Raw genomic sequence first — 23,978 nt, 5'->3', positions numbered from 1 at the left:
CGGAAAAATCATGAAACCACTTCAGATTGTAACTTCTGCGTAGGTTTTACTTATGTTGGTCACTGAATGATTATTAGCATTAGTGGCGTCTTGGCTGGTAACATGTGGCCCAGACGAATCTCTCCACTATTTCACAAGACAGTAAATTCGTGCCGCCGAAGCTAATAGATTCCGCGCCCAGTTTGACAGTGACTCACTCTATCGACATCTTCCGGCAGTCAAATCTGAATCTCTCTTTCATAGTCAAAAGTAATTAGCACGATTTTTTAAAACTGTTTGCGCGCTACGTGGACCACCATTTCATTAGGCAGTGATAATATGCTCATGCATATTAGGGTTTCAAAGAAAGAAGTGGTCTGGCTAAGCGACAACGAGTGATTGATTTGTTACGTGACCCGAGCTTGACTGATAGAAACCACTTACAATTAATCTGGTTAGAGCACAATATCATCCCTCACAGAACCTGACCGAGACTGAGAGGCCAGTCTTCGAGATATCACACAGTCATTTGGAAATGAACATGCAGAGTGTAGATCACTACTTTTATTGCTAGAATTTGTTTCAGCTGAATTAGACCGTCGTCAGATATTTTGCCGCCCCGCACTACATGGTGATGCCTGTGATAACTATGATTCTACCCATATTTTAGATGTGAAGGTGGGTTAAGTCAGCCGAAGCCAGCCATGGTAATGAAAGTACATGATCTACCCTGTGCTTTGATTACAAAATTGTGAAACAAGGTCTCCTGGCTCAGGAGCGTATCCGTACCATCAGCGCTTTTTTTAATGTTCTGCATGTGTGACTACTGTTATCAGCAGCTGTTAGCAGCAGAAGAAATACTAACAGTCATTTAGTCATGTAATAATCTGTATTTGTGTACAGTGCTCAACTGTTCCCCTATGAGCTATTTACTCTTAATTCCAATGACGAACCCTATAAAATTTATTCCAGTGAAAAATGATTACCAGTTGTTATGTTATTTGTAGTGATAATTAAAAATGGTGAGGTGTAGCGATAATCCCCTATTAACGTAACAGATTATGTAACTGTGATGTACCGTATTAAGCAACAGTGTAACTGGCAAAATGTCTAGGCAGTTAGCGGCTAAATAAATACAATAAAAATAACAATAAGATATATCAAATGTATTAATACACTAGCAACGATGATAGTAATATGTTTACATCAGTGTTTGGTGTATAAGAGAAATACGGCATTTGAAAAGCTTTAGTCGAAAAATTTGAGAAATAGTAAATCAGTTTATTTAAGTGCTGTAATAGCAACAAAATGACAATCAGAATTTGTACAATATAAAATCGAAGTACGTATTCAACATATCGGTGTTTCACTTAGCACTATGATTGTGGAAACAGATCTTCAGACTACGGCTATGCGAACGTGTAAATGAGAAGACGGGACCATTTCCGGCTTCACACGAGAAATCAGTCTTGCTGTTATTAAGCCCTTCCAGATGAGGAACTGACTGAAATAAGTCCTGCGTTAAACATAGCTTGTAATGTTCTACGGTCCCTTGCCATTCTTGAGACGTTTACTCTTCATATTACTGTCCTCGCGGTTTTGGGGTTAGCGTTGCTGACTCTCCATCAAGGAGCCCTGGGCTCGATCCCCGGCCGGGTGTTCTCCGCTCGGAACTGGGTGTGTATGTTATTCTCATCATCATTTCTTCGTCCTCGACATGCAAGCCGAACTGCCCAGAAAGGGACTCGAGGTCAAATATGTCATACGCACATTAATTTTTTTTTTCTTTATTCTGCGTAAGCTGGTTGAGAAATTTGGAAATTAACATATGTAAACGCTGTTACTAAAATGAACTCTTTTTTTTGGGGGGGGGGGGTATCGTGATACATTCCGGGCCCCTTCTACCTCGGATCCGTGCTTGCATTGCCGCTATTCTGAAAATAGGAATCGCCAGCCGCAGTCGCTTAGGTCAACGTGTCTGGCATTGGTGTTACGGGGGTAGTGCGGAGTAAAGTACCATTTCCGGAAAAAGTCGTGTCTAATTCCGTCCCGCGGCCTGCGCTGAGTGACGTCACGTGCCGGCGCGACGTCACGGCCGGCGGTCTCGTGTGGCGCACGCTTGTGGGCGGCGCGGACGCAGGTGCGCGGTACGCGCTCAACACGTGGCCGGCGCAACGTGAAGCTGGCTGCCCGCGATCAATACTCGCGCGGCCCACGCCGCCTGCGCACGCACCGCCGCCCACATCGACCTGGCGACGCGCCGATTGCAGCCGCGGCCTTGACCTTTCTCTCTGCCGCCCCCGGCCCACTCTGCCCTTCCCTGCGGGGTTCAGCGGCCCGCCCACGCAACCGCGCCTCCTCACGTGTTCCATCCTTTATTAACATAGGCCACTGTCCGCACAGCGGATTACTTTGTGGGCACGTGCCACGCTAGACGGCAAAAATTCCTTACTCAGTCTACTATCGAAATCTGGCTTCTGCGTTATGTAGCTGATGTCGCAATCGTAGCAGCTAACCACTTATTTCACGTAACATCCCCTCCCCGCAACCCGAGAGACGCGTGCTGTGTTCTGTGCATAGTAACATTCTTTTAACTACAAATATTTCCTCCCCGACTTAAGTTTGCCGAAACTAGAAAAATTTGATTTCAACAGACGATTATTATATTCCAGTATAAAAGTATCTGAAGCTGCCATTACTCTCAACTTTCGCGTGCCTCATTTAGTTGGCCGGCCTAGCCTTTTGCGTAACACGTTTCCGCTTAAGCGGATTCGTTGTACTGAAAGCAGAGATCTTTTACTTTCTGATTGCGTAAGGCAGTAGAAGAAAATTAACAAACTGTACACAGTAACCAATCACAACATGATATGTTAATTCCATACAACCCGTTTCGAGGCTCTGTACCTCCTCTTCAGTTCTTCTATGAAGTATTGTGCTTCGAAAAGTGTAACAAATTATTATATTTTAAATTTTACTTGGTTATTTTTATAATGGTTTCTCTCTACTGTATACGAATGAGGACGGACTGCTCGAGCTCTGAGTTTCAGAAACGGAATTTATATGTTTCTTATCTTAACCTCAGTCTATCACTTTTTACGTGACTGTTGCTAGCGAGGTTGCAGTCATTAATCATTCAGACTGGTTCTACCAGAATGTCAGTCCTATCTTGATCTACATTCGAGAGTCTGAATAGAAAAGAAGGGTACAGTGTTAAATTATTGCTCTGTGTACTACAACAGAAATGGACAAGCAACCTTGAATCTGCAGGTATTAAAGTGGGAAATTGTGTAAATCATATCCGTGGAGGGCAGTCTCCTAGTTAATAGGCAATTGGTTCAACCAAGGAATTAGACTTATCATTATCTTTTTTTTTTCATGTGGGGTACCACAGCCGTGAGCTTGACAATGAACAGTGCCATGGTTCCATCTCGGTTATTGCTTGATTAACAAGTATTTGCTATATTACATTTCGCACGTTTGGCTGTAAGCTGCTTATAGTCGTGTAATATACGACAGGTACGGTACCGGTACCGGTACGGTACCGTACAGTGGATCACACGATTTTAAACACCAGTGTAGTGGTCCTGCTTCAGGAGCAGTTTTTCGGCTCGTAGCTAAAATCTTTCTTTTGTAGATGAGGACTGAATATACTATCATTGCTATGTTCTTATTGCACATGTAAATCTCATAAGTGCTTTTGGTGTGGAAACCCAGAGGGATTCAACGTCCAAAATCGTACCCACTGGTGATCTTTCCTTACGAAGTGTGACTCTGCACATGACGTGCAGTTTTTATATAAATTGTTTCAGAGTTAGCTGCAAAATAATTTATTTGGCTTATACAGGACGTGTTTCTTCACTAAAATATTATTTCGGCTATTGCGCCATTGTCATGTGTACCTGTTAATGTTACAATTACTAAAGCTTACTTACGTCTATGGGTGTTTCACATAAAACTGTTTTATAATTTTACTTGGGTCTTGGTGGAGTAACGTTCATAATGCATCTTGAAACGGGTATCTCTCTTGTGACAATTTGTATGAATCACGTAATTTCGTCTGTATAGAATATTATTTTTGACAGATAAAATGACAGTTCTCGCTCCTGTGATGCTTTATGTTTACAAAGAGAAACGCATCTCTGACGTTCAGGGATCTTTTTCATTTATTTATCGTTAATGAATTTTGTTTGTGAGTTCCCCCTTCCTCCAAAATTTTGCACGAAGCTCTTGATGCGTTGCACAAAATTAGATTTTGCTGTCACTTTTATGCTTCCCTTCAGAGATACATAAAACATCATAGGAGCGATAACTGTCATTTTATCTGTCAAAAATAATATTCTATACAGAAGAAATCATGTGATTCATACGTCATCAGGCAAATATCTCCTCCAAGAGGCGTTATGAAAGTCACTCCATCTAGACGTAAGTAAAACAGAAAAACAACTTTGCATGAAGCATACATAGACGTAAGTAAGCTTTATTAATTTTAACATCAAAAGCTACACGTGACGGTGACATACTAGCCGAAACCAGCTTGTAGTGAAGAAATATAACCAGATAATGGTAAATAAAGTATTTTTCAGCTAACTAGGAATCAAGTTATATAAAAATGCCACATATTGACCTCTTTTTTTTCTGCGGTTGCAGCAGAGAAGAAATTATTGAAGTGCATTTGTTTCTCATATGTCAATGACTTGTATACGTGTAGTGCCGTGCTTGTTTCGCTGGTGATGATGTTGGAGAGAGAAAAGAGGGTTCGAAGCCGGAGTCGGTATACGGCCTATTTCTGTCAAAAAGCACCAAGCAGTTACTGGCCGTAACCTAGGCGACGGATAAATCATCTACGGCAGCGTTGAATAGCTGTATCTCATGAACAACTGCTGTGAGGTTTCGATCATAATCCGGGCCATTGGTATATCGTGTTTTAAAAAGAAACCTAACGCTACGGAGCCTCCTCTCTTTTGTTCTTGCTGTAGCACACATACACCTGCTCTTAATCTCGTACGTCTTCGAGACTGTGGTGAGTACAACATAAGTGAATAAATACAGTCCAGACCAAAACATGATAGCGGCTCAGCGTATAGCCAGTTACAAGCACTAGACAAGCGTCGACACCAACTCTGAATGAGAGAAGTCGCGCAATGCTCAAGCCGCTGCACATGCATTCTGGAGTAGAGTTTTCCGTGTGTGTGTGTGTGTGTGTGTGTGTGTGTGTGTGTGTTTTGTTCTACTTAGGATGAAGGGTGCGATGGGTACGTAGGAAAAGCCCACGACCTATTTCTTCTATACCTTTTCCTCCGTCTCTGATCTTCCCTGTTCTTTTCGCCAGCAGGCCATCATTTCTTTTCAGTTGCGCAGTTTATCGCCTTGCTAGTTTACCGGAAGCAATTATAGGTGCGTAGTTGATTTACGCATTACTATAACATAAGACTGACTCACGTTCTTTCCAGTGTAGAGTCCTTTCAAGCCGAGAAAACTTACCACGACGTAATGGTGTTTTTTCCGCAATGAAGAGAGTTATCACAGAACTGAGTGAGTCCCCCTGATTTTAAGGTGATAAGCGCAGACATCGATATTACGCGGAGCGCCCCGTTATCTTGCTTCTCCGGATAAGCGAGCAGCGTGCAATTGCTCTGGGCGCTAGTCACGCAGCGGGGAATCCCTTGCGCAAGTTTTATCTTTGGATTACCGAATTCATGCAAAAGTATCCTTATACTGTGCGTATAACGCAATTCTGGTGTTCACCACAAATGTATTACTTATTGCCATAGCACTATGCTATGCACCCAACACACATTTCGAACTAGATGTTCAAAATAATACGTCTTAATAACTGAGGAATGAGTGTTCTTATCTAGCAACACAACTGTCAAGTTTATGAGTTAACCTGGTTCAATAATTATGTGGAGCTTCCTATTAGTTGTTAGCTTCAAATACTTTTCGTACGCTGCAGTTAGCTTTGATAAATAGGTCGTCTCGTTATAGGGAAAACTGCCCCGTGTTTCACAGTGTCGTAGTTGCTCAGAGTGACAAAAGCAAATGAAAGAGGGAATCCTTTTTGAGGAGGACGCGGACCTTCCAATACCTGCCATGCTACATTTAAAGAACATTTTATCTTACACCGCATGCACTGTGAAACGAAGATTTTTGGAGTAGCATTTTGGGTGTGTCTGACACTTTTTACCAAGGGGTTCTTGTGCATTGGTAATTATTCTTTTATAACTGAAAAAAACAACCTTCTCACCGACTTCTGTTGCTAGTGAACTTTTATTTTTGACATATTACAAAAAGGCTATGATAAAAATGTAAATTTATATGCTGCACACACTTTGAAAATTTTGAACCTTTATCGTTAGCAGTTTACTTGAAAATGTTTCTTACATGGCAGAAATCTTATTTGTGGGAAACTCTGTTGAATGTACAACAACAAACCGCAGGAAGAATTTTCTGTGTCGTTAAACAACTTTTCATCTGTTATTTTAGCAGCTTTCGCTCTTCATCTGGCATGCCCCTCGAAATCATTGTTTCCTTTTAGCATTCTTCTTTATACCGTTGTCTATGAATGACACTAAACTATGGTCTTTTTCAGAGCACATGAAAGTAATATGCCTTGTTTTGTATGTGGCAGTAGCATCATATGTTTCAAAACGTTGAGTGTAATATTGTCTGTCTACAGATATTGAACCTTTGCATGAACTATGTCCGGCGGGACCAAAAACATGGTGCAAAAACAGTAGATAGCGCAACACGTTCATACATGCAGCCAGAGTCTAAAAAAGGTGTCATGAACGTTATAAAGTTAATATCCACAGATCTGCCTGATATTTAGTTTAAAAAATTTCAGGATGAGAGTGTGAACAATGTAATTTTGACCAGAATTCTCGTTCTTCAATCCATGGCGCTTCCATGCATTGGATTACTGCTAGTAAAGTTTTCCCCATTAGAAACTGTCATTATTATTTTACTTATGCAGCTTCGTGGAGGTTTCATCTTTTTACAAACGCGACTACTGAATCGCGTCATGTTAGCACTAAACTAAAATTCAAGTTTTTATATACCAGAGCAAAAAATACCGTTGCGCTGCATCTCAAAGGGGTCAGATGACGTTCTGTGGGGTTACAGTCCAATGATGTCATTCGATAAGGGTTGAACCATCTGGGGGATATCGGCAGTGTTGAAGATTGTCAAGAACGTCGTTCTGTTGCACACATCATGCAAACTTTCGTTTTCGACCGCGAAATATGTGTAAGTGATCGCCCCAAGGATACCGGTTGTTTCATTGATGCTCTTTATGCCACATCCTGAGATTTCCTCGTGTTGATTTTGAGCGACGGTGTGTCTGAAATGTTTTCCTCAACTACCGACAAAAAAATTGTGACTTCAATGCTGGGCGTCGCGGTTCTGACCTCCAATGCAAAGGCGTCAAGAGAAGGGGTAGGATGCACAGTTGCAGAGAAAGGTTGTAGTAACCTTTGAGCCAAATTCCACGCTTCTGCGTCATAGGGGAGTGTCGAAGAGTGTGGGAAAGTTCTTCCGATATACTAAACAATGCGGGGGGGGGGGGCAATGCCCCCCCCCCCCCCGCATTGTTTAGTATATCGGAAGAACTTTCCCACATTCTTCGACACGGAATTTAGGCCTTTACCAAAACTAGAGATAGTGTTGCTTGGTGTTAGCATGATGTTTCTGGAGGAGGGGGGGGGGGGGAGGGTAGGGGATTACTTTAATGCTCGGTGTGCTTATATTGTGAGGTGAAATGAATATCAGGAGCAAAAAATCAGCACAAGAATCTGAAAGTTTAAACGAAAACAATACACAGGGCATTCAAAAAGTTTTGTACAGTCGTCTCTTAATTTTTTTATTTTTTGCAGGAGGAGAATAATTTTTTTTTGTCAACGTACTTGGAAAATTTACCTATACATTGAGCCTACTCAGTGTAGCCTGCATCAGCTGTGACGCATCTGGCCTAACGTTCATTCCACGATGTAAATGCGCTGTGGTAAAATTCTGGAAATTGACTTTTACACCATCGATCTTTATCACCATCAAATGTTTTACCACGCAGGTAGGCCTTCAGACGACCAAAGAGGTAAAAATCAGACGCAGCCAAGTCCGGACTGTAGGGAGGATGAGGAAAAATTTTCCAACCCATTTTCCTGATTTTCTACTGCATCGTAACGGCTGTATGGGGTTTGGTATTGCCATGGTGTAGTCTGATGAGCTGACACTGAAGCTGTGATCTGTGGGTCTTGATTGTACGTCGCAACTTGTCCAATGAGAACCAGTAACGGTCCCGGATAATTGTGGAGCCAGGTTCCAAAAAGTCAATGAAAATGACACCACACTGATCCCAGAAGAAGGAGGCCATCACCTTTCTGCTGTTCGTGAAAGTCTTGGTTTCTTCTTCCGAGGGGAACCCGGGTGGCCCCACTCTGTGGACTGGGTTTTGCTCTCAGGTTCGGACAAAAACAACCATGTTTCATCCTGGGTAATGATGCCGTCAAAACACTGTTTCCACTCTACAGTAAAGGTCTTCATGAGACCCTCGCACACATTCTTCCTCATCGTTTTCATTTCTCTTGTCAATAATCTAGGCAGACAACGTGCACAGATTTTTCTGTACCCTAGTGACAGTACCAGTGATATCACACTACCCAATGACAAACGAGTCATTTCAGCAAGTTGTCGTGTTGTCACGCATCTGTCATTTTGGATGATTTGATCAATGGTCTTCTTATTCACATCACTCACTGTCGTCGATGGTCTGCCTCATCGTGGATTGTCCAGTAGAGAGAAATCACCTTCTTTAAACTTCTGCAACCACCGCTGGATACTGCTGCCACCCACTGTGTCCTCCCCACAGACAGGGAGCAACTTCCTGTGATCGATGTGACAGAGTCACAGCCGATCTTGAAGAAGAACTCCATCACCGACCGTTGTTGCAACCTGACATCTACTTCACGGTTCGTTATAGCTCACCTGTAAATAAAAGAAAATACTTTTATACACCAACTTATAGCTAAATGTTCCAAGTATGTTCACAAAAAATTTCAACCTCCTCCTGCAAAAAATAAAAAAATTAGAGACGACTGTGCAAAACTTTTTGAATGCCCTTTGTACAACGATAATAAAGCTGCATTTAGCTTCTTCCTTCATTGTGGACAACGACGACGGTTTTAATAAAAACCTTTTGTAGTGTTGGCAAATTATTAATGGATGTTTTAAGTTATCAATGCCGCGCGGGATTAGCCGAGCAGTCTATTGGCGCTGCAGTCATGGAATGTGCGGCTTGTCCCGGCGGAGGTTCGAGTCCTCCCTCGGGCATGGATGTGTGTGTTTGTCCTTAGGATAATTTAGGTTAAGTAGTGTGTAAGCTTAGGGACTGATGAACATAGCAGTTAAGCCCCATAAGATTTCACACACATTTGAACATTTTTTTGAAGTTATCAAACGGCGCATTTAGCACTTTAGCATACTTGCTGAGATAGTAGGAGCGATATCCATCTGAGTAGATCGGAACTGATGTCCGTTCACAACAGTCAATTCTGAATTAAGAAAACTGAAGTACTAACTGGAAAACTCGTAAACATGATACACGTAATCGTTGACTTACAATAGAGCTGCTGTAAGAGTACTCAGAATGGAAGACAATATTTCCTTTTAGTTTTATATCGACCTAGCCGAGTGCCCGGCGTTGCCCGGGTACATATTTACTCAGATCTTTTATTAGTCAGTCACTTTCTGTCCCTCTCTCCGTCCATACCCATGTCTTCCCTCTGATTCCGTATCCCCGTCCACCCGCCTTTTGTAAGTCTCCTCCTCCCCTCCCCCCCCCCCCTTCTCCCTGTTCATATCCTTTCCTTTCCTTTCCTTTCTCTGTCCATCTCCTAATCCCCCACATCTCCGTCTATCTTTTCCTCCACTTGTCTCTGTCCATCTCCTTCTCCTCTTGTCTGTGTCTTTTCCTCGTTCCCCCTTGTAGTCTGTCCATCTCCTTTCTCCCTTCTCTCTCCACGTTATCACACTCACCCCGTTACCCCTATAGTATTTCTTTCCGTATTGTGACCAAAATGTATCCCAAATTTGATTGAAATCGTTCCTTTTTTTTATCCACGACTTTTCTCGCATACGCTCATGTCAGAGGTATTTTACATATATTTAACGAAGTTAGTGTGTATTGTATACATATTTCACCTGTACGTCTAGTGAATTTGGGCGAGCCGTTTCATTTTCACTCAGCTCAATGTTTATGACATCGTATCTCCTGAACTGTGTGCTGTACAGTGATATAACTTTGCACGTACTTCTAGTGCTATGTGTCTACTGTCTGCGAAATGTGTTGCGAATAGAGTTAGTCGTAAAGAAGTAATAAATTAAAACGTAATGCTTCATATGGCAGTTCTACAGCATGAACAGCGAAAATGTAGTAAGCGTAAACTATTTTCCTTTCATTATTCTGTGAGGGTAGTCAGCGAGAAAACGTTTCATAAAGATTTGAAATTAGGTGTTAATTTTGTTACAAGTTTCTACGCGCTCTCATCCTCAAATACTAGATGACTAAAGTATGGGTATGCTTACGTCGTGGGCTACACTCTTTTTTCACCTCCACTCCTACCCGTGTGGTACGTAGGTGGTTCTTGCCCCACAGCGGTTTTTTTTAGACAGTAATTGATACGTGTACCATGTTTGGTCGAAATCGATCCAGTGGTTTAAGAGGAGATTTGGGAGGAAGATACATACATACATACACTCACACATACATAGGTACATCCATTTTTATGATTCTACATCTACATTTATACTCCGCAAGCCACCCAACGGTTTGTGGCGGAGGGCACTTTACGTGCCACTGTCATTACCTCCCTTTTCTGTTCCAGTCGGGTATGGTTCGCGGGAAGAACGACTGTATGAAAGCCCCCGTACGCGCTCGAATCTCTCTAATTTTATATTCGTGATCTCCTCGGGAGTTATAAATAAGGGGAAGCAATATATTCGATACCTCATCCAGAAAAGCACCCTCTCGAAACCTGGCGAGCAAGCTACACCGCGATGCAGAGCGCCTCTCTAGCAGTGTCTGCCACTTGAATTTGCTAAACATCTCCGTAACGCTATCACGGTTACCAAATAACCCTGTGACGAAACGCGCCGCTCTTCTTTGGATCTTCTCTATCTCTTCCGTACCGAGCGAGGTGGCGCAGTGGTTAGCACACTGGACTCGCATTCGGGAGGACGACGGTTCAATTCCGTCTCCGGTCATCCTGATTTAGGTTTTCCGTGATTTCCCTAAATCGTTTCAGGCAAATGCCGGGATGGTTCCTTTGAAAGGGCACGGCCGATTTCCTTCCCAATCCTTCCCTAACCCGAGCTTGCGCTCCGTCTCTAATGACCTCGTTGTCGACGGGACGTTAAACACTAACCACCACCATCTATCTCTTCCGTCATCCCCATCTGGTACGGATCCCACACTGATGAGCAATACTCAAGTATAGGTCGAACGAGTGTTTTGTAAGCCACCTCCTTTGTTGATGGACTACATTTTCTAAGGACTCTCCCAATGAATCTCAACCTGGTACCCGCCTTACCAACAATTAATTTTATGTGATCATTCCACTTTAAATCGTTCCGCACGCATACTCCCAGATATTTTACAGAAGTAACTGCTATCAGTGTTTGTTCCACTATCATATAATCATACAATAAAGGATCCTTCTTTCTATGCATTCGCAATACATTACATTTGTCTATGTTAAGGGTCAGTTGCCACTCTCTGCACCAAGTGCCTATCCGCTGCAGATCTTCCTGCATTTCGCTACAATTCTCTAATGCTGCAACTTCTCTGTATACTACAGCATCATCCGCGAAAAGCCGCATGGAACTTCCGACACTATCTACTAGGTCATTTATATATATTGTGAAAAGCAATGGTCCCATAACACTCCCCTGTAGATGTCTCTCCATTGATAGCAACATGCTGTGTTCTGTTTGTTAAAACTCTTCAATCCAGCTACACAGCTGGTTTGATATTCCGTAGGCTCTTACTTTATCAGGCGACAGTGCGGAACTGTATCGAACGCCTTCCGGAAGTCAAGAAAAATAGCATCTACCTGGGATCCTGTATCTAATATTTTTTGGGTCTCATGAACAAATAAAGCGAGTTGGGTCTCACACGATCGCTGTTTCCGGAATCCATGTTGATTCCTACAGAGTAGATTCTGGGTTTCGAAAAACGACATGATACGCAAGCAAAAATCATGTTCTAAAATTCTACAACAGATCGACGTCAAAGATATAGGTCTATAGTTTTGCGCATCAGCTCGACGACCCTTCTTGAAGACTGGGACTACCTGTGCTCTTTTCCAATCATTTGGAACCTTCCGTTCCCCTAGAGACTTGCGGTACACGGCTGTTAGAAGGGGGGCAAGTTCTTTCGCGTACTCTGTGTAGAATCGAATTGGTATCCCGTCAGGTCCAGTGGACTTTCCTCTGTTGAGTGATTCCAGTTGCTTTTCTATTCCTTGGACACTTATTTCGATGTCAGCCATTTTTTCGTTTGTGCGAGGATTTAGAGAAGGAACTGCAGTGCGGTCTTCCTCTGTGAAACAGCTTTGGAAAAAGGTGTGTAGTATTTTAGCTTTACGCGTGTCATCCTCTGTTTCAATGCCATCGTCATCCCGGAGTGTCTGGATATGCTGTTTCGAGCCACTTACTGATTTAACGTAAGACCAGAACTTCCTAGGATTTTCTGTCAAGTCGGTACAAATAATTTTACTTTCGAATTCACTGAACGCTTCACGCATAGCCCTCCTTACGCTAACTTTGACATCGTTTAGCTTCGGTTTGTCTGAGAGGTTTTGGCTGCGTTTAAACTTGGAGTGAAGCTCTCTTTGCTTTCGCAGTAGTTTCCTAACTTTGTTGTTGAACCACTGAGGGTTTTTCCCGTCCCTCACAGTTTTACTCGGCACGTACCTGTCTAAAACGCATGATTGTATAAATATTCTCCGTGGTAATCTCTTGAATGTGAGGAGATTGCCTCCTCTGAGTGCAGTAGAATTACGTGATCACGTTGAGTTTGATTTTGTAAATAGTGACGAGTTTCACTTGTTCATATACCACGCATGGAACTGAACTGTGTAAAAGAATCAACTTTCAGCAATCACTGGGTAAAAAATATAATTTTTTCATTAAGTCTGAGGAACCAGTATTTTTTTGTATTTGTACCTCTTGCGAATGGCTACGAAATGATTTGTAGAGATGAAACTAGGTTATTATAGATGCACAGTGTAGGATAATGAATGTCTCGGAGGCACGATTACCAGTGAGAGGAAGTAGCTGTCACAAAGGGACGGTTTGCTGTTTCAGCTGCAGCTCCGCCGACGGGTCGTCGCGCAGGGATGATCAGACCATCTTCCAGTACTGTGACGGGTGAGTTCTCGCTCCAGGCGACCACTCAGATAAAACGACATTACTCGCTGGAGCTTCCGCTTCCACACCCTCTAAATTCTCAACACAAATGACCTGTGCCACAAACTCAGAGAAAAGACAGATCTTGCAAGGAGAACCGTTTCTTGACCAGCAACCGTTAGTATCCCTATGAGTCCCCATGCCGAGGAGAGTTAAGAGCATTCGTCCGCGTTTCTAGTTGCGCTCACTGTTGGTTTGAACCTCTTTGACGGGCGGTAAGCAGGTCGTTATTCTAGCGAAGAATCAAGCAGAGACAGCATTTTTGTGCTTGTGTGAGAGGGAACGGAGGAAAGGGATCGTCCATCAAGAAAAAGTTAGAGGCCCACTACTGTTCGTGTGATATACTGTCTGACAGAAAAAGTGAAGACCCCACGAGGGGAGGAGGAAACAAACCAAAAATTCACGGTTGGAGAGGGGTTGCGATGTTGATTCAATGATTACAATACCGAGGCAAATTTAGCAAGACTGGCGCTGTGAGTCCACTTATCAGTGTGACGTGGCACCCCCTGTGGCCTGGGTGCGGGCACTGATACGGTTGGGAGAAATGTCATAAAGCCGTTGTGTGCTCTCCTGAGGCAAGCTGTTGTAACTGGACCTGGGTGCCCTGGCCACTGACACTGGGCACAAGTTCACGTCCCAGCTGGCCCCAAGTGTGTTCTGCTGGGGCAGATCTGGGGACCTTGCATGCCTCAAATGAGTACGCAGCATCTTCGTGTTGTGCACAGTGAGCGCTGGACACCTGACGCTGTTCAAGCCCCTCGTTCACCCTACCAGGCCTGGCAAGAACACTGAATGCGAAAATCACTAGTGCACTCAGGTGCCCGAATAGCAGTCAGAGAGAATGGCAATTATAATCACTTCCGCGCACAACCCCCCCCCCCCCCCTCCCCATTCCATGGTGCATACGTGCACAAAATTACACTCAAATTGTATTCTGAACGCTTCACTTTATTTTGTCAGGCATTGTAGTTATTCGAGGAAGTTTTAGTCATTAAAAATTCTTTTGGTATTTTGTCACATTTTTACAAAACATCAGCCTCGTGTAAAACTTGTTAGTCGCTTTCAGTGGGGAGAAAATGTTAAGCTCTGCGCTTCGCAATATGTAAACAATATAATCTCCTTTCACTACGTATTCAGGGAGATGCAACTGGAGTCAATCATATCACAGGACTGTCTGGAAGTAACAATACGTGGCGGTATGAAATGCAGCGACCACGGGCAGTCTGGCGGTTGGATACAGGGAACCTGCCGTATTTATGCTAAAGATATCGCTCACAATGCGCTTGCAAGCCGTATATTGGTCAATCATGTCAGATCCGTATCAGAGTACAAAGAATATCAGCGCGCATCACCCAAATCCTCGTTTTAGTCGCGCGACTACTTGGTTCAAAGGGCTCTGAGCACTATGCGACTTAACTTCTGAGGTCATCAGTCGCCTAGAACTTAGAACTAATTAAACCTAACTAACCTAAGGGCATCACACACATCCATGCACGAGGCAGGATTCGAACCTGCGACCGTAGCGGACACTCGGTTCCAGACTGTAGCACCTAGAACTGCACGCCCACTCCGGCTGGCGCGCGACTACTACACTACCCACAGTTTGATTAGAGTTAAACATTGTCGATACAGTCTAATGTCTTGCGATTATCGGTTTACTAATGACTTCTTTTGCGGGTACGAGTCCTTATGAGGTACCTTTGATAAAATACTCGGGCAAAGAAGCAGAAACCCAATTTTTGCGTTGCTTTCCGTAATTACGATCTTTACATACCGAAATAATATTACCTTGTAGAGACTTTCTGCGGCTGCAGATGTAACAGAGATATTATTCCGGATACAGATTGCTTGGCCAATAAATATGCTATCCTACACGAGATCCATCGTCCCACTGAGTTTGTACCATAGGTCATGACACACTGTGACACTCCGACAAGTGATGAATGAGATGCCTGTGGCACCAGAACTTTTAATAAATAAATAAATAATTTATTTGTTAAGTGAATGCGCTTTCATAGATAACGTTTCTGCGTCGTAATTCCGCCGTCCTCCAGGGAGCTTTTGGCAGCTGAACGGTCGCGGCTACGTGTCGGTTTCAAACTGGCGACCCGGCGTTTCTCCCTGTGGCCGCGTCTCAGCCTCAGTATTCAGACGTCGCCACAGAAAAACGGAAAACTGTATACAGTTGCTACAGCAGGCTTAGACTTCGACTCCGGCACCAGCTCCTAGGCGCAGAAGGCAATAAATATGGATCCACGTCGCCGACGGTGAACTCCGCTACTGCTTTATTTGCCCTCTAGCATTCACAGAAGAGGCTGCAAAAGCAGAGGACAGACTGCAGCTCCTGACCGCCGCATAAGGCGTGACGCAAGACCTAACTGTAAGGCTAACGGCACGCGCACAGGCTTTTACAAGTCCGGTCATCGAAACTGTGCTGTGTCATCCCTGCTTCGACTGAGGTTTGGATCTGCAGCTTAACTTCGAAGTTCCTGCTGCACTGAACTATATCCTTGCCTGCTCAATGTCTGAACTCAACTTGGCCGGAACTACTGTCGTTGCCACACTACCCGTACTCGATAACTGGCAGTATGTCTCTGATTATCTCACGGTGACGCCCCGAAACACGTCAGTAAGTCATATTGTAGGAGTATAGCTAAGTTAACAACAGCATTTATATTACAAATTTTTAAAGGAGGAAAATATTATGCTAAATACCCTGACAGAAGGATGACGAAGTATTTAAAGAACTGAAATGATGCAATAACGAGCTTCAATTGCAGTTAATCTAATTCCTAAGATATCTTTAAGCTAAAACTTAACGTTTAAGCTTCGTAGGAAACGCCCTTCAGTAGTTTGTTACTACTCTGAAGCGGTCGATTTCACGGTTGCACGAGTTTATTCTTGATGAATAATTGCCTTGCTTTGGTTATATTGTGTTTTTTTGTATGAAACCAGAGCTGAATGTAAGTTTCTGTAGCCTCCTCTTCTCGAGGTACACACAAAAATGTAAACGTTATGGTGAGCTACTTGAAACAAACAGTTAAAATCAGAATGAAAAGTTCTCCAAACGGCCGAGCACCTACGTGAAGAGCAAGTTGCAGAATTCGGAATTACTAGACCCTTGCTCCACCTTTTCTAAATTGCGGAGAAGTGCCATCCCCTGCTTGCAGCTGTAACGTGTAACAGCAGCCAGCAGCGATAATTTTTATTCCACTCTGTGGAGTTGCCGATGGGTACGTAAGAAGCTCTGCGGAAGGAAAACAGGAACAGATAGAGATAATAGTGAATACGAGACAGAGTAGCGTGTAATTTATGTAGCTGTCCGAAGTTTGACGTACCAGTGAAAACAGTTTTGCGGGCGGAGAAAGCACTGCGCTACGGAGAAAAGAATTCAGTGCTCGTCGCCACGGCTCGTCTCTCTGTAATAAGGAGGTATCGAACGCTGGATGCAGCCAACAGTTTCGTCTCACTCACGAAAGTCACGATTTTGAGTAACGCTATAGAACGCCCCTCACGTGAACTACCGAAGCAAATGTCGCATCCACACATGGACTGATTTTAGCTGTGAGGGAAGTAAATTCGTAGGAAGAATAACACAGCAGTTCCATCCGCGTCCCCCGTCACGAGATAACGCCTATTTGATTTATGTAACTAACTTTTACTGCGGCTTCTCTTGGAGTCGAGCCGTTGTTGTTTGATAATATTGTACGTAATTTTAGGAGTTCAGTATGAGTCAGTTCTTGGTGTTTCCGAAGTTTCCCACCGTCGGGAGCGGCCGGGGCGTCGCCATGGCGGCGCAGAACCTGCAGGTAAGTGAGACACTCTTTTCTCTTCTGCGCGGCGTTGCGGCTGCCGGCTACTGTTTGCGAGCTGACGAGCTCCGCCCCGGAGGCAGCAGATATCCACGCCAAGTAGCTCAGCGGGCAGACGTCTCTGCAGCAGTGCTTCCACACTCCCGACCGAACCAACAAAACTCACTACAGTGGATTCAGAGGGCATGAAAATAGGAAAGATATAGTGGCATGAAGTGAGAAGAGGAAAACTGTTCTGTGTAATGAATGTGTTGTGACTAATGAAAATTTGTACCGGACCGGAACTCGAACTGGGCTTTTCTGTTTTTTGTAAGCAGCCGCCTTAACCATTAGGCTGACACTGAACACCACGCCATCACGCCTCACTCAAACTTCCGTTGTCACTGATGTTTCCATCTACACCGTCCGTCGAAAAACTTAAGATACAGATTTTATTCCTGGCGTCCGCAACTGTAAACAACAGATGTGCATTCGACCAGTCGTTTGTGCGCAGGTAAGTTGTGGACGCCGACCCTAGCGTTGTTGTGTCACAAATCGCAGTGGAGCAACATCTCTAAATGAAGTGTTCAAAACATACTGCAGGCTATTTTGCAGAAGATAAAATACTGCGCAGAGTTTGTCGCGCACACCTTGACTATTGAACAAAAACGCTTCGACGCCCCGCTGCTTGACTGAAATGCAAAGCGGGGACCGTTCTTTTCTGGAATAAACAATTACTGGTGGCGAGACTTGGTGAGTATTAAAGCCAACATCTTAACGTTTCTCTGTTTGTTGTTAATCCGGTCTCGAAACTGGTAAGAAAGACGGTATCTGTGAAGTTTGTGAGAGGCCTGGTGGCGTGTTCGGATAGACTAACGGTAAAGGCGACTACTTACAAAAAGCAGAGAATCCCAGTTCAAGTCACGGTTTGCTACAAATTTTCTTTAGGCACGATACATTCGCAAAGAATTCTGCGTCAGATATGTCGTTCAAACCGCTTCGATCAGGCCATTCTATTCTAGTGCTTTCTCATGCAGGGTGATCCCTAACTCCATTCACAAAGTGTCAGCGATTGTTCAGGGACATCTATTTTAGTGTAAAGGACCCTTGGTGTCCGGTGGTGGTTCGTTACAGAGTGAAAATATAATTATGATGTATTCTGTTTCTTACATCACTTACCTATTTTGTTTTAAAATTGCCTTTACAACATTGAAGAAGCCTAATGGGCAATCGCAAAACGCCCAACGCGAAACACAAGGTCAGTCAGTCAGTCAGTCAGTGGTAAAAGTACTGCGATACGACTGCCGTCGCCGCGGAAACAACTCAGCGTAGTCGTTATGCCGCTTTGGCAGAGCATTCAGTGAACCTTGTACACGAGGTGCATTTCAGTAAGCACAACATCTGTGAATTTATCCATACCACTGCGTATCACTGTTAACGTACAACCAACACTGTTGGTAAAATAAATCCGAGACAGAACCGTGGAAAATAATATATATACGCTTGAGGCCGAAGAGCATTATCGTCGTCGGCAGCACGAACGGTGAGTGAGGTGTACAAGTTCGTTTCTAAACAAGACACGCAGCGCATACAATCTATCGCTATTCTGTTGCTATTTTTAGTGGAATACAGATACTAAGATAATAAGGGTGGGGAAATTAAACAAAATACCCTAAATCCTTGACGAGCCACTGGAGACCACAGGTCGTTTATATTAAAACAATCAAAAGCTCCGACATTTTGTCGGCGAAGTTCGCGTTCACTCTGTTAACAAACATGACATTGGACGCACATTATTGCAGCCTACCCTTTCTTGTAATTTTAATGTTCATGGTCATAATGCGGATGGGTGATGGTTCAGGAGGACAGGGTAAGTAATATTACATTTCTTTATTCTTCTAGGAAAGCCGCTTTCTAAATTTCAAGGTTAAGCCTTTATACGATGTATAGAGTCTTTCCTGCCAGTAGAGATGGTTGGAGACAATTTCTGACGCTATCACCTTAAATAAACGAACCTATCACCTTAAATAAACGAACCAGTAACAAATCAACCATCTCCTTGCGCTTTCTCTGTCTGTCTTGTTATTAAACTTTTGATGACGGTGCCACACCGACGAGAGTTCGGTAAATGACTTTCTTGGTGGAAGGACTACTCTTAGTTACTGTCCGAAGTGGAAGATAGCCTAACATTAGGGGAAACCCCTTGGATATACGTGGGAGTCGAGAGTTATGACTGATTTCAGTGATTGCTCCACTATGGTTTAACCTAAAAATACCGGCCCATGTTTCTATATACGTATTCCATTAACATCTTTTTTTTTTAATTTTGGGCGGCATATACCTGTCTTTGCGCCAAGCGTTGATAATTCCTGCTGGTTGTAACAAATTTCCGACCAAGAGTTGCATTTTGCAGTGCCACTGTCGTTTTGATAATACATTGGCGTGACAAAAGTCACGGTATACCTGCTAATATTCTTTCAGTCTTGCTTTTTCCAGGCGTAGTGCAACAGCTCGACGTGGGACGGACTCAACAAAAAATGGTTCAAATGGCTCTGAGCACTATGGGACTTAACATCTATGGTCATCAGTCCCCTAGAACTTAGAACTACTTACACCTAACTAACCTAAGGACAGCACACAACACCCAGCCATCACGAGGCAGAGAAAATCCCTGACCCCGCCGGGAATCGAACCCGGGAACCCGGTCGTGGGAGGCGGGAACGCTACCGCACGACCACGAGATGCGGGCGACTCAACAACTCTTTGGAAGTCTCCAGCAGAAATATTGAGCCATGTTGCCTCTATAGTTTTCCATGATTGCGGAGGTGTTGCCGATGCAGGATTATGTCCCATAAATATTCGATGGCATTTATGTCGGGTGATGTGAGTGGCCAAATCATTAGCACGAACTGTCCAGAATATTCTTCAAGCCAATCCCGAACAATTGTGATCTGGTGACATGGCGCATTGCTATCCATAAAAAATTCCATCGTTGTTTGGTAACATGAACTCCATGAATGGTTGCAAAAGGTCTCCAAGTATCCGAACATAACTGAGGACCTACTCCATTCCATGTAAACACAGCCCACGCCATTATGGAGTCACCACCAGCTTGTACTGGACTCGCATTCGGGAGGACGACGGTTCAATCCCGCTTCCGGCCATCCTGATTTAGGTTTTCCGTGATTTCCCTAAATCGCTCCAGGCAAATGCCGGGATGGTTCCTTTGAAATGGCACTGCCGACTTCCTTCCCCATCCTTCCCTAATCCGATGAGACCGATGACCTGGCTGTCTGGTCTCCTTCCCCAAACAACCCCCCCCCCCCCCTCAGCTTGTACAGTACTTTTGACAACTTATGTCCATGGATTCGTGGGATGTGCGCCACATTCGAATCCTCCAACCAGCTCTTTCCAACTGAAATCGGAACTCATCTGACCAGGCCACGGTTTCCCAGTAGTCTAGGGTCCAACTAATATTGTTACGAGCCCAGGAGAGGCTCTGCAGGCGATGTCGTGCTGTTAACAAAGGCAAAGCCATAGCCCATTAACGCCAGATTTCGCAGCACTGTCCTAACAGATACGACGGTCGTACTTCCCACATTAATTTCTGCGGTTGTTTGGCGCAGTGTCGTCTGTCTGTCAGCACTGGAATTTCTAAGCAAACGCCGCTGCTCTCGGTCGTAAACTGAAGGCGGTCGGCCATTAAGTTGTCCGTGGTGGTGAAAGGTAATGCCTGAAATTTTGGTATTCTCGGCACACTCTTGACACTGTGGATCTCGGAATATTGAATTCCCTAGCGATTTCCGAAATTGAATGTTCCATGCGCGTAACTTCGTTTACCATTATGCGTTGAAAGTGGTAATTCCAGTCTGCGGCCATCAACACGTCGGGAACCTTCTCACGTGAATCACCTGAGCAAAAATGACAGCTCCGCCAATGCCCTGCCATTTTATACTTTGTGTACCGATACTACCGCCATCTGCATGTGTGCTTATCGCTATCCCATGACTTTTGTCATCTCATTGTACGTCAAATAATGACTGCGCCTCCCCAATGTAATGTTCCTTTGGTGTTTAAATGCAATATTAAGAGTATTCAGCTAAGTCATCCGCCATGCTTTTCAGAAAGCCACAGACGATAGCTTATCAAATCATCGTGTGTAGCAACGGTCCTATTACGCTGACCTGAGGCACACCCGATATTACTTTCGCTTCCAACAACCCGCACTGGAGAACGACATACTGAATTGTCTTCTAACATGGCCGGCCGGTGTGGCCTTGCGGTTCTAGGCGCTTCAGTCTGGAACCGCGTGACCACTACGGTCGCAGGTTCGAATCCTGCCTCGGGCATGGATGTGTGTGATATCCTTAGGTTAGTTAGGTTTAATTAGTTCTAAGTTCTAGGCGACTGATGACCTCAGATGTTAAGTCGCATAGTGCTTAGAGCCATTTGTCTTCTAACATGTTGTCAAGACAGTCACATAAATTTTTCCTTATTTCGTAATTACGTATTTTATTTACTTGATGGCAGTGCGGAACAGTTAGTAAGACATCAAAGAATACGAAATTCATTTGGTCTGCCCCATCTACCGTCTTCTGGAACAAAGTGAATTTGGTTTGAAATCGCTTACTTGCTTGCTTTCGCTTACGCCATAGTCCCGCAGCGATCGCAGGGTCGACGTGGTTACAACGGATTTGGCAACGTTAGTGTTAGGGATGGCCGGATGCCCTTCCTGCCACCACCCCATACCCCCCTGGACGGAATCAATGTACCCCAACTGTCTGCGTCTAGTGTAAATGGTGAAATAGTGCAGACGTGTTTCAAATGTCTGCGACGCGTGTAACTGAGGCGGAACGTGGGGACCAGCCCGGTATTCACCTAGCGGGATGTGGAAAACCGCCTAAAAATCACATCCAGGCTGGCCGGCACTCCGGCCCTCGTCGTTAATCCGCCGGGCGGATTCGATCCGGGGCCGGCGCGCCTTCCCGAGTCCAGGAATTTGTTCGGGGCGGACGTCCGACGACACCCGTTCAGGTTCTGTGTTGATACGTTCACTCAGTTTCTTATTACACAGGGTAGCTAACCTCTGACCGAGCACGCTGAGCTACCGTGCCGGCTGCGCTCTCGGCTACCCTGGCGCCTCGTGGTAAAAGAAACGTGAGTGCTTGCATTCCAACATGGCCTGTTAGTGCGCGACTGACTTTCGCCATATAACTGTGTCCTTATGCGAAACAAATTTCGAAAATAGATCAGCTCAGTGGCGCGGAAGAGCGACACATTTAGCGATGCGTCAGTTCGCTCCTCAGGAAGGCTAACAACACATCGGGGTTCATACTCAGCTCACGGAAAACAACAACTAGAAATGTTTTCAGGCGTGGAAGGAACCAATATACACACTGCTATAGACTCAAACGGCACCTACTTTGCAGGCGACCGTTAATAATTGAACTTATTTGTTAAGGAAACAAATTTTCGGGGATAATTTAATTTTTTTAATGTGAGACCTCGTAACATAATATTTCCTGTCGCAGCGCAAGATGCTGTATTTAGTAAGCTGCTCATCCTCTACCACAGAAACTATCGATTTTGTTGAAACTTGTCACCGCGTTGAACTCGGTTGTTTTTGTTGTTATTGTTTTCAGTTTGAATACTGACTTGATACAGTTCTCCAAGCTAGTCCATCATCCACCATTTTCTTCGTATCTGCGTAATTACAGCACCCAACGTCCACAATCTTGTTGTTTTGATGCTACTATCTCCCTCTACAAATCCCCCTTCCGGTCACACACACACACACACACACACACACACACACACACACACACACACACAATAGCCAAATTAACTAACATTATGTGTCTATCAATCTATCTCTTCCTTTAGTCAAGTTGAAATTTTTTTTCTCTTCCGTTTCGATCCTGTACTCCTTCTCTTCCGATTCGATCCTGTACTCCTTCGTTAGTTCTCTGATCTACCCGTACATTCTGCATCGTTTTTCTGTAGCGCCGTATTTAAAAAGCTCTATTATCTTCCTGTCTCTGCTGTTTACCGGCCACAAATTTATATTAGATATTAACATACTTCTCTCTTTCAGAAATTTTTTTCCAGCCATTACCTATCTGCATTTTATATCGTCTTTACTTCTAGCGTCGCCAGTTACTTTGCTGCACAAATCGGAAAACTTGACATTAATTTTTATGTCATGTTTCCTAATTTAATTCCCTTTCCATCACCTGATTTAAATCCACCACACTCCGTTATCCAGGTTTTATTTTTGCTAATGATCATCCTAATACGATTGATTCATATAACTGTAGCCTAGTTCCTGCAGAAGTTGTAGATAACCTTTTGCTCCCATTATTTTGTCCCTGATAACTTAAAAACTTAAATTTAACGCCACAAAACAGTCGTGCACAAATACGCTACGACAATAGTTCCTTAGTAATCCGCGTATTACGGTTCTATACTGTTAGATAATATAATCTTTGTTGGTTTTTACGTATGGATTATCAGTCTTCGAAAAGAATTCCGTGATTCTACAACAACAAGTCCGTAGACCTAAGCATCATTCCAGTCCCCTCTTTTCGGTTTTGGAACGGCATTAGCATAGTCCTAAGAGCGTTGGAACTTTATTAGTGGTTCAAATGGCTCTGAGCACTATGGGACTTAACATCTATGTTCATCAGTCCCCTAGAACTTAGAACTACTTAAATCTAAGTAACTTAAGGACATCACACACATCCATGC

General features: G+C 44.0%; 1 protein-coding gene across 2 annotated transcripts in view; it reads left to right on the top strand.

Annotated features, from left to right (window-relative positions):
- LOC126182366 (transcription factor cwo) overlaps positions 1-23,978 on the top strand; it is a 155,772-nt gene that overhangs the window by 50,699 nt on the left and 81,095 nt on the right. The window contains exon 2 of one of the 2 annotated variants that reach the window (XM_049924843.1): positions 13,339-13,401. The exons of the other annotated variant lie outside the window; for it this stretch is intronic. Within the exon in view, the coding sequence (XP_049780800.1) occupies positions 13,339-13,401 (63 nt within the window). The remainder of the gene's footprint in view (positions 1-13,338; positions 13,402-23,978) is intronic. 2 annotated transcript variants of the gene reach the window in all.

Source organism: Schistocerca cancellata, chromosome 1, assembly GCF_023864275.1.
Source record: "Schistocerca cancellata isolate TAMUIC-IGC-003103 chromosome 1, iqSchCanc2.1, whole genome shotgun sequence".
In the NCBI taxonomy this organism is placed as follows: domain Eukaryota; kingdom Metazoa; phylum Arthropoda; class Insecta; order Orthoptera; family Acrididae; genus Schistocerca; species Schistocerca cancellata.
This window is presented reverse-complemented; position numbering and strand designations above follow the sequence as displayed.